This window comes from Stegastes partitus, unplaced genomic scaffold, assembly GCF_000690725.1.
Source record: "Stegastes partitus isolate 25-593 unplaced genomic scaffold, Stegastes_partitus-1.0.2 Scaffold404, whole genome shotgun sequence".
Taxonomy (NCBI): Eukaryota; Metazoa; Chordata; class Actinopteri; family Pomacentridae; genus Stegastes; species Stegastes partitus.
Window position 1 is genome coordinate 513,659 of NW_007578135.1, and position 17,350 is coordinate 531,008.

The window sequence follows — 17,350 nt, forward strand, 5'->3', positions numbered from 1 at the left end:
TAGGTTCTGATATACTGTGATTTGACTTGAAACAGTCATTTATCATTTATCATCCCTTAGAAATAAGGGATGCTAAGAATCATAGTTTTAATCGTAACAGGAACCAACCATTACTTTCATTATTGATTATACTGCTGATAATTTTCTCAATTAATCAATTATCCTTTCTGTCTGTGAAATCTCAAGAAACAATGAAAAATGGCCCCAAAGCCGAGCTGCCTTTCATTGACCAATTGTTTCAGCCCTCGTCACGATGCATCTATTTATATAATCTTGCCTCTGACATGTATTTCTTATGAGACTAGCTTGTATATCTAGATGAAAACATAAAAGCAGAATTCTCTAGCTTGTATTTTTGTTCACTGTAGTTACAGCTCTTCCTTGTTACAAGCCTAATAAATCTGTGATGTTTTCCTGCCAATAGCGTAACTGTACACGTGACCTCAAAGGACCAATGAGAAATCAGAGATGTATTTGTCAAGTATTTGGACATTGTTAGCATTAGCAGAAGCCGGATCCAGACACATCATATCGGATGCTGCAGAATCCCGTTCCTAGAGGACGTATTCGGTTTCAGGATGTTGTAAATGGTTCCAGGCTGAACATTTTCTGACGGCAGTGAAGAGGGAAAACAGTTGAATCACATTCAACACAAGGTTTTTTTTTCTTTGTTTTGCAAATAAAGTTTGGCATCAGAAAATGATTTGATGTCGGAACTTCTTTTCTACAGAGGATCGTTTTACTCAGAGCACTTTAAACGCACGGTGCTGTGTGTCTGGAAAAAGAAACGGGTGAAATGGTGAAAGGGTAAGAGTTCATTCTCAACTTTGTCTTCGGCAGCGTTACTTCGAGCTGTCTTTGTGTCTAAGCTGAACCTAGGGGAGTACACACGCCTGCTAAGGGTACAGCTTTTATTTATGTGATTGTTTTTTGTTCTTTTTTTTCTGCTTTTTTTTTTTGGTTTTGTAAAACTGCACTATGGTAAAGATAATGCAGTTTGTGTATTCACAGTGATGCACACAAACAAACATCTTTGTCTGAGGGTGGACTGCGCTAAAGGTCAAGTATGCAACACAGAGCACATATGAGAAAATTACCATCGAATGTTGCTTGATTATTCATGCATGTGTCTAGATGTGGGCTCAGCTGCACGGTTACAGGAAAATTGGTATCTCAAGAACAGCTGACAACTTCTCGAGGTCGTACAAAAGTGTTAAGTACTAAATTTGTTGTGGTGCTATCTCGGTGTAATTTTTGTACACTCCTGTGCGCGTTTAAAGCAGTGTACTTTAATTGGCACTTTTCTTCAAAATGACACACATAAGTCCGTAAACAAAAGGTCCGCAAAAGGAGGATGTTTCCAACAATGCCTCAGTCAAACAAAAGGAATGCATCACTATTAGCAGTGAAGTGACAGAGGTGCGTTTCTGAGTGGTCATTAAAAATGTGAGGGATCACCCCAATTACCCCAGCAGTGGCCTTTTAGTGACAGGGCTTCTAATTAGTGCAAGAAGTATCTATCTCTATGGAGAAAACTGAGGAGTGCGAAGAAATGCTGTGAAAGAGAAAGAGTGGGTCAGTGCAGCTCTAAGGCTCTAAGAGGGGTCGTTATGTATAATTAACACGATTCGTTGGTTTAAGAATGTAGAAAAAAAATATGTGTAATTGAGTCTTGTCTCGACAAATGGAAATTAGAATAGGAATCAACACTGAGAGAATTATTACACATTACTCTATTAGTTTTTGACAGTTCAGACAAGGTTGGTGGAAAAAATAAACAGTTCTATTCTTGTGCTGGATCCGTAAGAGCCAATACTCTAATCTGTAATGTCCTCAGGAGACGTAGCTTAGAGTTTTTTTTCATTAACTGAAAAGGAGAGCATAACTTAGTGGGCTCAGCCAACAGTTTGAGCTTTTGCTCTCAAATATTTTACTTATAAATTGCCTTATTTCATAGTAACGCTACCATTTCTGCACCGGAAAATGAGCTCAAGCCCCTGGAATACCATCCTGAATGTGGTCACACTGTCAGTGACATTAGACTCCCATTTCTTGGATTGGCTTTAAAATGGTTCATGTTCTTAAATAGAAATAGCCTTCAGCTTCACAAACATAAACTGAAATGTGGACTTGTTTGTTCGCAATATCGCATTAAGTCACGGGTTTTGTTGCCGAGAATGCGTGATCTAAAACGGCTGAAGTAACTGCAGCATAGAGTCGTAGAGAATTAGCCCAGTTCATTGGAGTAATTCAAATCTTTTTTAGTCTGCATTTCTTTTTATTGGTTTGACCATCCCAGGTTAATGGTGCTCTGCTTAATACTTACTCAAAAGCGTATTACCGCTGCTCATCTGTTCTGCAGCTATGAAAGACTAGACAGCTGTGTTTTTATATTTTGTCAGAGGTGAGCTAGATGAGCTGGGATGTTGTTTTTGTTCCTAAAATGAAGCAGCTTTATGTGAATGTTGTGGCAGCATGATTAATGAATAATTGTCATCGCAGGTTATTTGCTTTATTTTATTTGTCACAGATGAGGTGGATACAACGTTGTAAGAGTGGAATCGCCCGGTGTTCTCCTGTCCTACTCTTTTTAATTAGTCTTAAAATTTGCTCTAATAAACAGACAGTGCACTTGTGCCTGTGAGTGCTTGGGTAACCCAACACAGCACCAGTCCTTACTCACCACAGGCTTCCTCGTTTTGTCACAATGAAGTGAGCTGTCATCAACTGTCAATAGCTGTCTCATCTTTTATACAAGCTCACCAGAATTACAGTGCGAGTGGCACTTTTTTTTTTTTTCAACCGGCATTGACAGATTGAAAGCAACGTCTGTCAGAAAACATAGATGTGACACGTGTAATGTTACTCATAGGTCTCGGTAATGTGCTGCAAGCTTGTAATTTGAAGGCAGCGTATTTACATTTTGTGGGCGCATGGGTGGGACTGAAGACAGACCAACCTGCCTGAGAGTGAGCCAATCAAGAATGCTTGGAAATGTATCATTCTTGAAACACTGATTTTTATTTTTATTTTTTTCTTACACTGGAGGACATGGAACTGCTTATTAAGACCATCATGTTGTCTGAAATGTATTGCCTTGCTGAGAGCATCCTTTAGGTTGTCTCTGGATCTGGAGCTCCTGAATTAAAGCCGCTGGCCTCACCTTCTGCATCCTGCTGCCCCACCATGATGCCTCCTGTTACAAAAGGACAATCAATTCTAATAACTTGTTTAACTGTAAACTAAATTGTATAATTCATCCTACATCCACCCAACCGGTCGAGGCAGATGGCCGTCCCTCCCTGAGCCTGGTTCTGTCGGAGGTTTTTTTTTTCCCCTGTGGGGGTTTTCGGTTCCTTCCCACTGTTGCGGACTGCTGAAGCTTATAGGGAATCCAGATGTTTTGGATTGTTGGGTGTTTCTGTCTCTGCCTTTGTGAAGCGCTATGAGATGACTGTTGTTGTAAATATGCGCTATACAAATAAAATTGAATTGAGTTGAATAGGTGCCATCATGTAGTGGTAGTTTGGGGTGTGCATTTTAGAGACATGACACAACAATTCCACTCAAAGCAACATGCCATTATTACCTTCTGAGAGCAAAATAGGTGGCAAATCTATGCAAATTTGCAGAAATGTACTCTATCAAAATGACCTGTCAATGGGAGACCTTAAACTGGTGTGTATGTAATGATCCTACTTTGTGTGTGCTGAGCAGGATGGAGGAAAACCATTCATCATTTTCCTCTTCCTTAGCTCCCTCTTTTCCTCTTGGCTCGCCAAGCAGCTTTACATTGGCACCATATTGACAGTTTGCACAGGGTGGACAGACTGGATGTGGAGCATGAGGATTGATTAAACGTTCCATTTGATCACCGACTTTCTGAATAAGATGGATGGCCCTGACAGAAAAGATACAAGGGGGTGAATTGATTCCCCTTGACGTGCAATTCTCACACTGCTCGTGCACACGGACGGACGCACACATTTATAGTGTTTGAAAATGAAGTTACAATCTTAAAATGTTTGCCTTTTTTTTTTTTTTGTACTCCACAGATAAACCTGCAGAGGAGAATGAGGGTCACGGGCCTAATTACCCAGGGTGCAAAGCGTATCGGCAGCCCAGAGTACGTCAAGTCTTACAAAGTGGCCTACAGTGATGACGGGAAGACCTGGAGAACATACAAAGTCAAGGGCAAAGATGAGGATATGGTGAGCGGGCACGCAGACACAACTGTGCACATCATATTGTCGCTTCTTGCTCAGTAATACACATACAAAGATACACACTCGTACGCACACAGCGACTAGAGACTGTGCGCTCAGTCAAGGGCAGGGTGGAGGACATGATGAGATGGCTTTTTAATTAGCTAGCACACACCGGGCCCATCCTGCTGCCCCTTACCCCCCTCCACTTTTATGACTTCTAGATTGAATTTTTATACTATTTGGGGATGAACAGCCACCAAATAGGCCACACAGCATTCTATCATCCCTGACAGCAAACCACGGCTGTCCTCTGTTTGGCCGAGCTCCGAAAGACCCAGACCTCCAAACTTCTTGTCAAATTTATTACACGCAACAGTATAAGTCAGGACTTGAATATGATGTGATCTCAACCTTGTTGTCAGTCACAAGTGGACGTACCGAAAGTGAGAAATTTCTACGACTGTGTGAGCTTTTACTTAATTCAGAGACTGTCTGAGGTCATTTGGCTGGAAAACTCCAGAAGGCACGGCAATATAATTGGAGCACTAATTTCAAACACACCACTGTTCTTATGAATTAGTGGCTCAAATGGTGCAAGAAATTGTCTATTTTTCCCTGTAATTGTAGCTCATTGACCTTGAATGACAGCAATTTGTTGAGTGTGGAGTAGACACCAGAGACAGCGGCAGATAGACTGTCACATTATTGCAAACTGATCTGCTTCGCCGTTCTCCCCCCTCCCCTGTCTGCTGTTATTTCATCCCGTGCAACAGATTTTCAGAGGAAACGTCGATAACAACGCTCCGTCGGCCAACTCCTTCACCCCTCCCATCGAAGCCCAGTTCGTGCGCATTTACCCCCAAGTCTGCAGGAGGCACTGCACCTTGCGCATGGAGCTGCTCGGCTGTGAGCTGACGGGTGAGTGGGATTTTTACATCCAAGTGAATACGCTAATCGTCATCATTAATCATAAATAAATCATAAATGGTTCGACAATCCCCTCCAGTGTGCCTTCTGCGTAGCTTTTTTTTAAATGTGGAATCAGCGCCGAGAGCGTTTGTTTTTTGGGGGTTAGAGGGTTGTGCATTTCATAAGATTAGAACAAATAAATGATCTTCTTGTTGCCAGGCTGCTCTGAACCACTGGGGATGAAATCAGGCCATATCCAGGACTATCAGGTCATGGCCTCGAGCATCTTCAGGACACTCAACATGGACATGTTCACCTGGGAGCCCGGGAAGGCCCGTTTGGACAAACAAGGCAAGGTCAATGCTTGGACAGCTGGACATAGTGACCAGTCACAGTGGCTACAGGTAAGATGTAATCTGAGCTTAATCTGTTATCTGTTGTAGCTACTGTAGAGACAAATCAATATATTAGCAGGGAAATGAACAACAGACAGCCAGGTTTTTTGCAGATAGCTGGCTTTCACTCTGCTGAAGGATTAGCTCTTACCTCCCTGGCATAGTAATTTATGGTGTGTACATGGCAATGCATGCCAATGGATTCAATTATGTTTCATAGGGAAAGGCTTCATTGACGGCTACAGCATCAGCGACGAGCGAAATTATACAGTATCTTGAAATCCTACTTCTGTTAGTTATCTCTCGCTATCCTTCTCAGAAACAGTCAGTAATAGGTAGTCATCTCTGTTTATTTCCGTGCCAGTCTTTTTAAATCCAACACCCACACTGCCTCTGTTGGAACAGTTTAGCCCTGTTATCTTTGGCTGCAGTCCAGACTTTCTATCTCTATGAAACCAGCCAATCTATTTGTTTCCATTACAGTAACTGATGGCTAAACATGTCTCCTGAAAGGGACAAGACACATCTCCAAATGAACCTTTACCACCCAGGCTTTCTGTTTAACAATATGTGAGACTGACGGGGAGGGGGGGGGGGCCGAGAGACTTTTAAGATATAAATCAATCAGGCTCAATCATGCCCAGCGCGGCCTCACATATGGCCTCATATATTGGCCTTTTTTTTCTGATTCTTTTAAGATAAAAGGCCGTAAACGCTCCTTGCTTTTAGAGCTAAAAAACCACATCTTCAATCTTTAAAACTGATAGCATTGAAGAAATTGTAATGTGGATCATCTTCTTAGGGAATTGAAGATCAGAGTGATTTCTTTGATTTCTTGGCCTTTTTTTTTTTTCTTTTTTTTTTGTGTGCGTTTGCTCCACACATACCGCCACCCTGGCAGTGACACAGTTAGCGCTCTATAGTCGTACTGCCTTGTCTGGCTGTTACTAGATTGGCCGGCTCTTGATTCAGACATGTTTTTTATTACACTGAAAGCTTTTTTTCAGACGGTGATGGCATGCAGGGCTGGGTGTCGGAGGAGACAGGTACTTAGGCCGGCTCCATCCATGCCAGGGAGCTCGGCTAAGCAAAATTGATTGCTGTGGGTAAAGGAAAACTTGCAGTCTCATATTGCATGCTGTGCCGGCAGGAAAGGGGAGATGCCATACAGATGCAGTGAGAAAATCAATGGCTTCCACTGTCAGGGATCATTTCTGTGCACACAGACAATACCTGGCTTTTGTGAAGCAGACATATCGTAGAGGGTTGTTTCCAATTTATACTCATACAGCCGTTGGAACTGACCATTTTGTGTATTTAGTGATCATCATGTATGTGTTTGTTAAACTCCCACAGTCAGTGCCTTCTTTCTACTTGTTACCATGGCAAATAATTGATTTTCAGTGCCATTACTGAATGACTTAAAACCTCACAGACTAATGGAATTAATCAGGCTTAATGATAAAATAAGTATTCCTATTAATCAAGACAGCCGCTCTGTTGTGGAGTGGGAACAGTGGGAACCTCTTTGCAGACACCAAATAATATAATATGGATTCCTTGACGTGAAGGGCTGCATGAGATCTTCCTTGAATAGCAAACAGTGGAGTCATCAGATTGAGTCATTCAGCCAGCACTGAACACTTTGGTCAAGTAGGATTCTGATTTTTTTTTTTTTTTTCATTATGTTTCATTTGCTTCAATATTTTATCTTTTTTTTTTGTCGGAGTGTGTGTTTTAGGTGTTCGTTTTTCAAAGAATGCTTTATCCGTGGTTTTAATGTCTTTTTAAACCAGTATTAAACTCAGGCAGTATCTTTATTTCTTTTTTCTAAATCGAGAGCAAGCAAGACATTGCTCCACTAAGTGATTCTGTCCATCGTAGCAAATCTCAAATATCTGATTAATTGTTTCATGTAATCGTTTGAGTAACTGGACCTGTTGGGTTCCATCTACGCTTACATTATGCTGCCGTGGCAGGAGATAAAATTACACAGAGGGAGACTAAACCAGAATCTTTCAAGATGTTTTCAAGAGAGGAGCTGAAGCTGTCAGACCGAGCTGCCAAATGTTCCAGCTGGCATAAGCTGATTAGTTAATTATGCACATTAACATGTCCACATAGCAAAGAGAAATTGCTAGAGAGACAGTCGCTACTTTTCAGTTTCACGGTGTTCCTGTTAATGCAACATATTCACTACAAATTTTCTGACAAGTACTGATCAGCGCTGTGGAGAGTTTGGTTTTTTTTTTTTTTCGTGGTGGATTATGATAAACATACCTCAGACAAACAACTAAACATGGTTGGAATGGAGCGATTGTGTCTCTTCTTCTCATATCTCTTAATTATGTTGCAGTCGACAAATTACTTGGCGAGGATGCACTTTACTGAGTCATGATGTTAAATTCTGAATTGCATCTCGTGTTGCGGCCAGCGCTGAACAAGTTCTCGGCAGTAGGTATCTCCACTGACAGGAAATTAAGACGAGGAGAACTTGAAATACAGTTTGTGTTGTCTCTTAAATCGCTCTATCCGGACGTACCTAAACTCCTCGTCTTTTCTCTGTCTTGTCCTCCCTTTTGCTATGCTTGGGTTTAGAGATGAGCTCTACTGATAAGCCTGGCTGTTACACTAAATCATGAGAGCATTTTTATCTAAATATCTAACAAAAAAATGTGTAATTTCTTCTAGCAAGTGTTTACTGTATGTGTTTTATCATGGTACTACTATGCATGATCTGGTTTGAAAACATCAGGAATGTCTTTGCTTAAAAAAAAGCCACTTGTATTTAAGTAGCACCAAATCGCAAAATCTAAGGGCACATTTCATACAGTAGAAAGGTCAAGATCTTACAGTATTTTAGAGAGAAATTGCTTCTTATGAGCAAGCACTCAGTGACAGTTGGGTAGAAAAACTCCCTTTAACAGAAGGAAGCCTCCAATAGAACCAGGCTGAAGGAGAGCAGCTTTCTGAATCGACAAGATGGGGTTGAAGGAAAAACACAGAAAAAAAATAAAAGCTGAGTACAGGGAGCACAGACAGCAAACAAGATAAACAATGAACACTGGAAAGGTGGGTGAAGCCAACAACCACAGACCAGAAACATGCAGCTCCAGAGGCAGAGATCCTCTGCAGAAAGGTATGGTGGGAGAACGAAGAGGAGAAAATACAACTATGGGCCAAGAGAAGAGACAAAGTTAATGAACGCAACAGTAACATACTATCAGCTACATACAATACGGATACTGCTGTTCGCACTTACGAGACTGCAGAGAAGTTTTAGGAATGAAAACTGCGCTAAAAATAGAGAGAATTCACTAAAACACTTAACAATAAATGTACTTTGCCGTTGTCTATACTCATCAAAAAGATCCATTTTCGTACCCGAGAGCACATCTGGGTCAGAGAGCAGAGTGTACGTTAGAGAGGAAGAAAGGCAGCGAGACAACAGACCTTGAATCGACGCATACACAGGAGGAAGAATTAATCTGGAGCTCACAAATGGATAATGTCACGAACACCTCTTCACAATTTTTTTACAAAACTTTCAAGTTAACTCTGATAAGTTCGTCTTTTGGTTGCAACGCAACGCTGTCAATCTCAGAGACCCAATTCTTCAATGAAATTGTTCACAAGCACATTAAGGAGCCTTGGGCAGCCTTTTCCTGGTCTGCAGCTCCTAACCTCTGGTTTTAGGGTAAGTGTCTTTACTCTAGCCTGGCTTGTAGCTGCTAAATAACCTTTACTCCCACAGAAAACTCTGCAGTAATGAGGAGAAGCACAGAGACAGCGTTTGTAACGTTGCGTCATCTGGACCTTTATTTCTTTTTCTGGTGCAACGAACACGGCACACAGCATCGAGATAACTGTCGTACTGAAATGTGAGCCTGTCTAGACGCTTAGTGGCAGATTACAGTAACTTGATCACCTCTGTCAGCATGCACTACAAAGTGGCTGTGGCTATGTGCTGTGATACCACACTGGACCGACATCACACACAGGTTACAAAGTCACAAAATAATGAGATTTGAAATGTTTGCAGTGAAGCACAGAAGAAAACTGTGCTAGTTCAGCGTTAGTTTAGGGCTGTGTTGGTGTGCTACACTGAAATATAGAACAATTTTGAGTTTGAGAAGGTTGGAGTTCTTTTTAATAAAATGAAATTACATTTTTGTTATTATAGAGAGAAATTTAATTTTAAAAAAAGCACTGTTGGGTACCGAATTTTAGGTACCAGAGCTGATATCGGTTCAACTCATATCTACTGATCATCACCATTGCCAGGTACCTTTTGCTGTATGTTAGTGTCAATGTTCTCTATCAGGTATGTTCCACATAGATGAAGCTCATGTCTGTGTTTTGTATTATTTTTTTGGTCCTATTTTTCTTTGCAATTTGGAACACAGAGTTCTCTCCAAAATGTCATGAGGTGTAAATACAGTAACACATGGAATATATTTCAATCTAATAATTAGCCTCCATAGTTTTAGGCACTATCCCTATAGTGAATACATTATTTATAATATGTAAGTGATGATGTCAGGTCCCAGCATGTAATCTGTTAGTGTAAGGTGTTGAGCAGGTATGGCCTCTGACACTCATGTTGCAAAATGCATCACTTCATTTACAACCTGTTAAATTTATTTGTAGCAAGCGAAGGTTACAAAACCAGCTATGAATCTAATTTATTTTCCGTGGTTAATTTGTTATCCCCTGTCTCCAAGGTTTTCACACCCAATTATCTGCTTACAGTGATAAATATGTGTGGTATGTGGCTATGGCACCCTGATAATCACCTCTGCCTCTGGTGATCCAGAGTGAGCTGAAGCTTATGTGAAAACTTTGAAAGAACTACAGTAGCGCCTATGCAAATGGCATCTCGATGCTAATGTTAAATTCAGCGTGCAATCATTGTTGCAAATCAGCGAACACCTTGCCTAATGCAGTCGTATGCTATGAGCTGTAACATGACATCCTTTCCTGCTGACAGTCAATTATGTGCCTGTAATGTCATCATAGATAAGCAAACCAACGGCCTGCATATGGTTTTATAAGGCAAAGCAATAAATTCACAGGATCCCACATATTTGAATAAATCTAGACGAGCATATGCGGCGCTGAGCACACATAATTAGTGTGTGCTGTGATAGTGGAGGTTTGCATAGGCAGATGCTGATGAGGTAAATAGTGGCAGCTTAGCAGGCACAGTACAGCATGCGCATCAAGGAAAAGGAGTGTCTCACCGCTGGAGCACACAGGACCAAGGAGAACACAGTGGGGGACAATAAACAAAGCACAGGGTAACAAAAGTGAGAAGGCTTAAGCACAGTGACCTGTCACAGACACAGCTGGGATATCACTGGAATGCTCGACAAGCTCCTGCTAGCATTATTACCTGTGCAACACTAGTTTATCGTACATTTCTTTACGGCCAGTATCACAGTTTCTCTTTCTGTGTGAGAGCCAGTAGGAGGAGAATGAATCAGATTATTGATGAGTGAATGGCCGTGATGGTCAGATGCCTGACTATATAGTTGTTGCTATGGTGAAACATGCTTGCGCTGCACAGACAGACTGTATTGGCCCCAGGAATCCAGGTGAATAATAAAGAGTATAAGAAAAACATCAGAAAAGGACATAAGAGTCAGACGTTCATGCTGTGTCTTCTAGAAACCCAAAAGACATGACATTTGAACATGTCAAGGAGAACACTGTATGTCGTACTAAGGAGGGTAAGACATCCGACAATAGATGGCATCAAAAGGTACTGTCTGGTTCCATTTTTCCTATTCATACATGACCAAGAGATAATTAACATGCACATCAAGCTTCCTGAACATGGAAACTCCCTATAGGACCGCCACACTGTGAAGATAAAAGGCAGAGGATAGCGGCTGGTGGTCCTAACAGTTGTATTATTCAAACCTCTAGAAGTGATACATGTCTTGAAAGAACTGTCCAGACCTGTGAAGAACTCTGTTGGCTGGATTAACTCTGTACACCTGAAGCCTAATCAGTTGTTGATAAAATGCTATTTTGCTGTAATCTGATTACAAGCTTGGCACGGTCCGATTAGCAAGGTACAGCTAACACTGGCTAGACTCTGTTGGTCTGTACTGACAACTGGGGATGAAGGTGCTGAAGCTAATGGATCATTTTCTTCCAATTCAGGAGCCTTTGCCTCCAATACTACAAACAAACATTTCTTACAGATACCACTATTGCTAAAGGATGTCTGTGAAGATTCTCAGTCATCCTGGTCATGGGTATTCTCGTAGTTTAATCGTAGCAGCTGGACTTTCTTGAGTTTCTTGACGACGTTTCACCTCTCACCCAAAAGGCTTCATCAGTTCTGACTGACTAGCAGGGAGTTCTAGATACTTATATTCTTTAGGAGCCATTAACACTTGAGTTTCAGTTTCAACTGGGGGTTTGTTGCTCCTCCCCCTAATTATGCGAGTCGTTAGGACTCCCCCTGCCACAATGGGGTTCATTTGTTCGGGTTTGCTGTTGCTAAAGGAGGTAGCGTAAAAACTGAACATGTAGCATGTAGAGCAGGGGTGGGCAATCCTGGTCCTCGAGGGCCACAATCCTGCATGTTTTAGATGTTTCCCTCTTCCAACACACCTCATTCAAGTGATCAGGATCGTTATCAGGCTTCTGCAGAGCTTGATGATGAGCTGATCATTTGAATGAGGTGTGTTGGAAGAGAGAAACATCTAAAACATGCAGAACTGTGGCCCTCGAGGACCAGGATTGCCCACCCCTGATGTAGAGGGAGGTCATTGCTAACTGATAAGCTAGTGCACAATGATAGCACATTTTTAATTAAGATTTTCATCACAATTATCCAAAATCGGATGCAAACAAATAAAACAGCTTGCCATCAGCATTACGTATTGGTCATCATTGTCCCTACTCTCTACCTATCAGCCTCAGCATCGGTCACTAAAAAACATCAGTAGACCAGTGTTGAACTTAAAGGAGCTCAGTTTAGGAGGGCATAGCAGCTCGCCAAAATGACATGCTTTGTCCAGGAAATAAAAAGTTAGCACTGACTTGAACACCTCTTAATGATTTGCATACCCAAGGGACACTGCAAAGATTTAAAGGATCCCTCAAGGTCATGGAGACAGTGGAAATACCATCTTAGCATACTTGAGGCATTTAGTGATGTGTTTTCAGCAACTAAGAATCCCAAAGAGAGAAGCGTAAACTTCACTTAACGCTGTCCATCCAAGGCAAGTGGATATATTTAATTCATGGTTGAAAACTCTAAAAGATGGAGAACTCCTTGGATCTAAAGTCTACTGGCACAGGTCATAGCAGAGGAGACTCCCAGCTGGCTGAATGTGAGAATATTGTCTTGTAATGTTCATTCTGAGCACGGTACAAGCAGCGCTTCGGATGGATACAACCTAACATTTTAGCTGGGATGATCATTCTAGTACTGTGCAGCTGCACTAGGTCATTTCCTCCTCGTGAGTCACAGAGACCTCTCTGTCTCATTAATCCTATAAATAGTTACTTATAGTAGCTTTTAAGTGTTTGATTTGGCTTAAAGGAGTGACGCAGATGTGTGTGTGTGTGTGTGTGTGTGTGTGTGTGTGTTATGTATGCAATGTGTTAAACAAAGCTATGAGCAAACACTGGGAAGCAGGTAGCTGTTTAGTTTGGCAAACCAGAGAATTACAGGGAACTCAGAAACACACAAGTATATGCAATAGTCCAACAAATAGCCACTTGTGAATGAATGAGTGATAGTAAGCAGTGGCAACGACAGAAGAGGACACACTCAGGACAGCTGAAGTTAGTCAAATACATTTTCCAGAGAGCAAACCTTGAATGAAACACATTTTGCAAAGAGCAATATTAATGGATTTTACTGTTAAGTGTAGCTTTTACTGCGCTGCAGTTCCTAAAATTTCAAACAATAATTGATTCGATCAAATAAATGTTACTTTTTTTTTTTAGCTGAGGGTACCAGGGCAAACATTTATTCATACATTCATTCCAGAAAAAGCAGTTATTGGAATGATTGTGAAAATACTTGTGTGACGTTTGAGGTTTGAAAAGGTATGGTAAAAACAGTGGATATATTTCAGAGTCAATCTCATGCTCCTGGTATTTCAAATGATATTCATCGTATCTCTGTGAATTGTTTAAATTGTCTTAAAACCTCCTCCTCAGCCTCCAATCATTTAAAACTGCACTTTATTCAACAGTGTAATTCAACATGTCCCTGTGAAATTACAATGCATTCATTAATGTACTACAAAGGTGAATTACAGCAGCTCCTTTTCAGTGATTCTTAAACCTTCAGCACACGTTGACACTTCACAATAGCGTGGCCCCATGTGGTGGAGAGGCTAGAAAGGACAATGAGCAGATGTGATGCAAGATTGATTCCTGCTCAGTGCCGGTGAGCGTGCGTTTCATGTCATCAAACCGGGTATTATTTCACCAATTTTTTTGCTGGACACAGCCTCCTAATCAAATCACTACCTCAAATACAGCACCGCTGACAACAAACTCTATTCCTTTCAATCAATAGAATTAGCCGGCTGTTTATTTCATCCATCCACAGAGGAGAATGGCTTTAATTTGTCCCATTGAAACTCTCGTCTCTCGTCGAGTGTTACTGCAGCAAAGATGAAGTGTGTCCTTTCTAAAGACAGAAAAGCTGCCTCAGAGAGAGTAAAGGCATTGTAGCATGAAAGGATTTACGAGGGATTCTGATTATCTGGAGTAGCAATGATCATGTCTTTATTTCAGGAACAAAAGGCTAGTACTTTGTTGAAATTACTTGCATGTGGAAATGGTCACTGAGAATTTATTGGGAACTTTCAAGGGTGAGCCGTCTTCTGCGTCCTTCAAGTTTGATCCCCTCCCCCCCCAGTGGATAACACAGTTCCGTTAGGCAACGTACAGAGGGCATCCTCTTAAATCCTGCATTTTTATTACTGTCATACCGTATTGATCCAGCTGAAACTAGATAAAAGAAGTTATCCCAGCAGATCGGACTTTTCAAAGTTCTAATCACATTCTTTATTTTACTGGCTGCACAGCTTTTTATCATTACTTGTCCTACTACGCTACACACAAAACGAATCAATAGGAACAGCACCCATACTGAAGTTTTCTTGCTGAACTAATTAAAGAAACACAATGCTACAGGGCCTGTGTCTCCAATTGGTTTCTGTTGCAATCAGTGAGAAGCATTTAGCGCACAGTTGCAATGCTGGTGGAAAAAAAAAAAAGAAAAGCTTTAAGTGTCTAGGATCTGTCAGGCTTTGCATATGGATTTTATCTTAATTTAACCCTCACAAGAGTTTAGACTTTCCTGACCATAATAATTGCTAAACAAAAGATGTCGGTAAGATTTTCACATTTACGACTCAGCTGACATTTTGTCAATGTAAATCGCATTAACCTGCATATATATGTGTAACTGCATCTAATAGATTAATCGCATTGCATCTCGCTTTGTTTATTTCCTGGGCTTTGGGAGGGGCAATGTTTTTGTTCCCCAACTTGTTGACAAGATCTGAGCTTTGGCGCTGCCTGCTGATACAAATCTTGAAAGCCAGGATAACAGATGACCATAACTGCAACTCCCTCTGCCAGCACTTGCTTTAGCAGATGCGCCAGCTCATTTTCAAAAAGGCGAGATCAAATTTGCACCATGTAGCCATGAACAGTGTGGCATTATTATAAGACTTGGCATGCTTTCTGAATATGGAGGACCATATTACAGGGGATTGTTGTGGGTCATTATCAGACTTGTATGGAGAAACATGTCAGATGGGACTCATCTGATACCGTATATGTGACCGCCGGCCTCCCAGTTAAAGCCTCCTTTATATCGTTCGAATAGACGGAAGTAAAAATGGTGATTCGGAATTCTTCCCCCGCAGCTGCTGCTTATTCAGTCATCTCGTGGTCATTATCCAAGAATTCAGGAAGAATTTTAGAAAGAATTCTTGCTAATTTTAAAACATTCCTGATGTAAATTTTATTACGGCGTTATCGTCAGGGCCTCAATTTAATCCCATCCAATATGGCTCTTTCTTAGCTGTTTTTTTTTATTCAGTTTCCCTGCAGCTAGTATGCTGATTCAATTAGCTTCCAAATGAAGTTACGGAAGGGATGGTAAATCCATCTGCCTCTCTGATTCAATTGGGTGGTTTTTAGTGTTCCCTCCCTCCAACTATAGCCTTAAATGTACACGTCCTGAAACTGTGTAATGTAACTCTTTTGTTTTCATTATCCAAGGAAGCCATCTTATCCTTCAACACCACATCCTGATCCTCATCTCTCCCTCGCTCTACCTCCTGTCCCTCTCGCTCCCTCTAAGCCAACGTTGGATGCATTTATCTGTTTTATCTCGGGATGATTGATTCATGAGTCTGCAGCATCGGCCGCTGTAATCTTGGGATCTGCAGGAATTGTCAGACGTGAAGGCGCCAGATCTTAAATCAGTGCAGCAGAGATTGGGTCCAGTGTGTTGCGCATGTGTATCTTGTGTGTTTTCAGAGTGTCTCTAAGCCCTGTCTTGACAAGCAGGCTATCCCCCCACTCGCATCCATACATTTAAATCACACTTCTTTATGTCATCCACCCAGGAGAGAGTGGACTGCACTTAGACAGCGCCGCTACATCCTACAGCAAAATGATTAATTCAGAATAGTCTCTAAAGTTAAGGGGAAGCTCTGTAGAACACTGAACATTGATTCATGTCAGGCTAAGCATTATATTGCAGAGACCATTTATGCCGATGACTGAAATCTATTTTGTAATTTCATGGATGCCTTTTTATTGCCTATGAAGCATATCTTTTTTTTTTTTTTTTTTGTGTGTGTGCAGGTTGCGTGCGTTGTCTGTATGTGTGCATACGTGTGAGAATTTGATATGAATATTTTATGTACCACGTGAGAGAGAGCAGCGGGTAGAGCGGAATAAGGTATGATGAGCTGTAAGTGCAGCAGTCAGGGCTGTAAACACTTTTATTTTTAACTCCCACCTCCTCTGCAGGACCTGCAACATTGTTGTTAGCATTAAGAAACCACACTTTAGATCATTAAACTGCACTTGTTAAATACATTTCATACAGAATGCAGTTTTCTTTCCTAAAGCGAAAGTTACAGATTTGATTTTAGTCAAGATTACACATGGAGACAGACTACTTTAGATTTTATCACTGAGTAAGTGTCCATCAGATGTCTAGTCACAGTGAGCATTAAACAGAGTGTGAAATTCCCCAAGTCCCTTACTAGTGCGCCGTCAAGGCCATTTTTTACGCATATGGGTCTGACTCCCTCACTTCACTCATACTGACATGGCAAGCATCTGGCTGATTCTACAGATGCTGTTCTCCTTGCTGTAATAGCTCTAAATGATCCAGACCACCATGGTTGATTTCTTTCCTGTTCCTTTTGCCATGGCCAATTCCCTTCATCGGTTCCTGCAACCATTTAGACTTAACTTGACATGCCGAAGTGAGGCTCCATCTGTTTTATGGCTGTGTGCTCTGAGTAGCCTATTAGAGGCCTATTCAGGTAAAAATGCTTGTGCTTTAATGTACTGCCCTTGATGAAAGCCTGCATATTGTTTTTGGAGCAAAGAATAGGAATTAAATAATAGTTTAATGGTCTGAATATGCGTTTTCTATTTTAAGGCGCTTGAGTTATTCTTTTAAATTATAGATGAAGAAAAACAGGTATGAAAAACAAAAGGCTGACCATGCTGGTGTTTGTGTTAACGGGGAGGGGCACCTTTCAATCAAGGCTGTATTAAAATGTGAGCATTTGCAGGCAAAAGACCAACCCACTAATACTA

At 41.2% G+C, this 17,350-nt stretch overlaps 1 protein-coding gene across 2 annotated transcripts in view; it reads left to right on the forward strand.

Moving 5' to 3' along the window:
- The window catches only part of edil3a (EGF-like repeats and discoidin I-like domains 3a), a 104,063-nt gene that overhangs the window by 68,980 nt on the left and 17,733 nt on the right, over positions 1–17,350 (forward strand). For both annotated transcript variants that reach the window (XM_008285498.1, XM_008285499.1), the window contains exons 6-8: positions 4,056–4,211; positions 4,982–5,126; positions 5,337–5,521. In XM_008285498.1, coding sequence (XP_008283720.1) covers positions 4,056–4,211; positions 4,982–5,126; positions 5,337–5,521 — 486 coding nt within the window. The remainder of the gene's footprint in view (positions 1–4,055; positions 4,212–4,981; positions 5,127–5,336; positions 5,522–17,350) is intronic.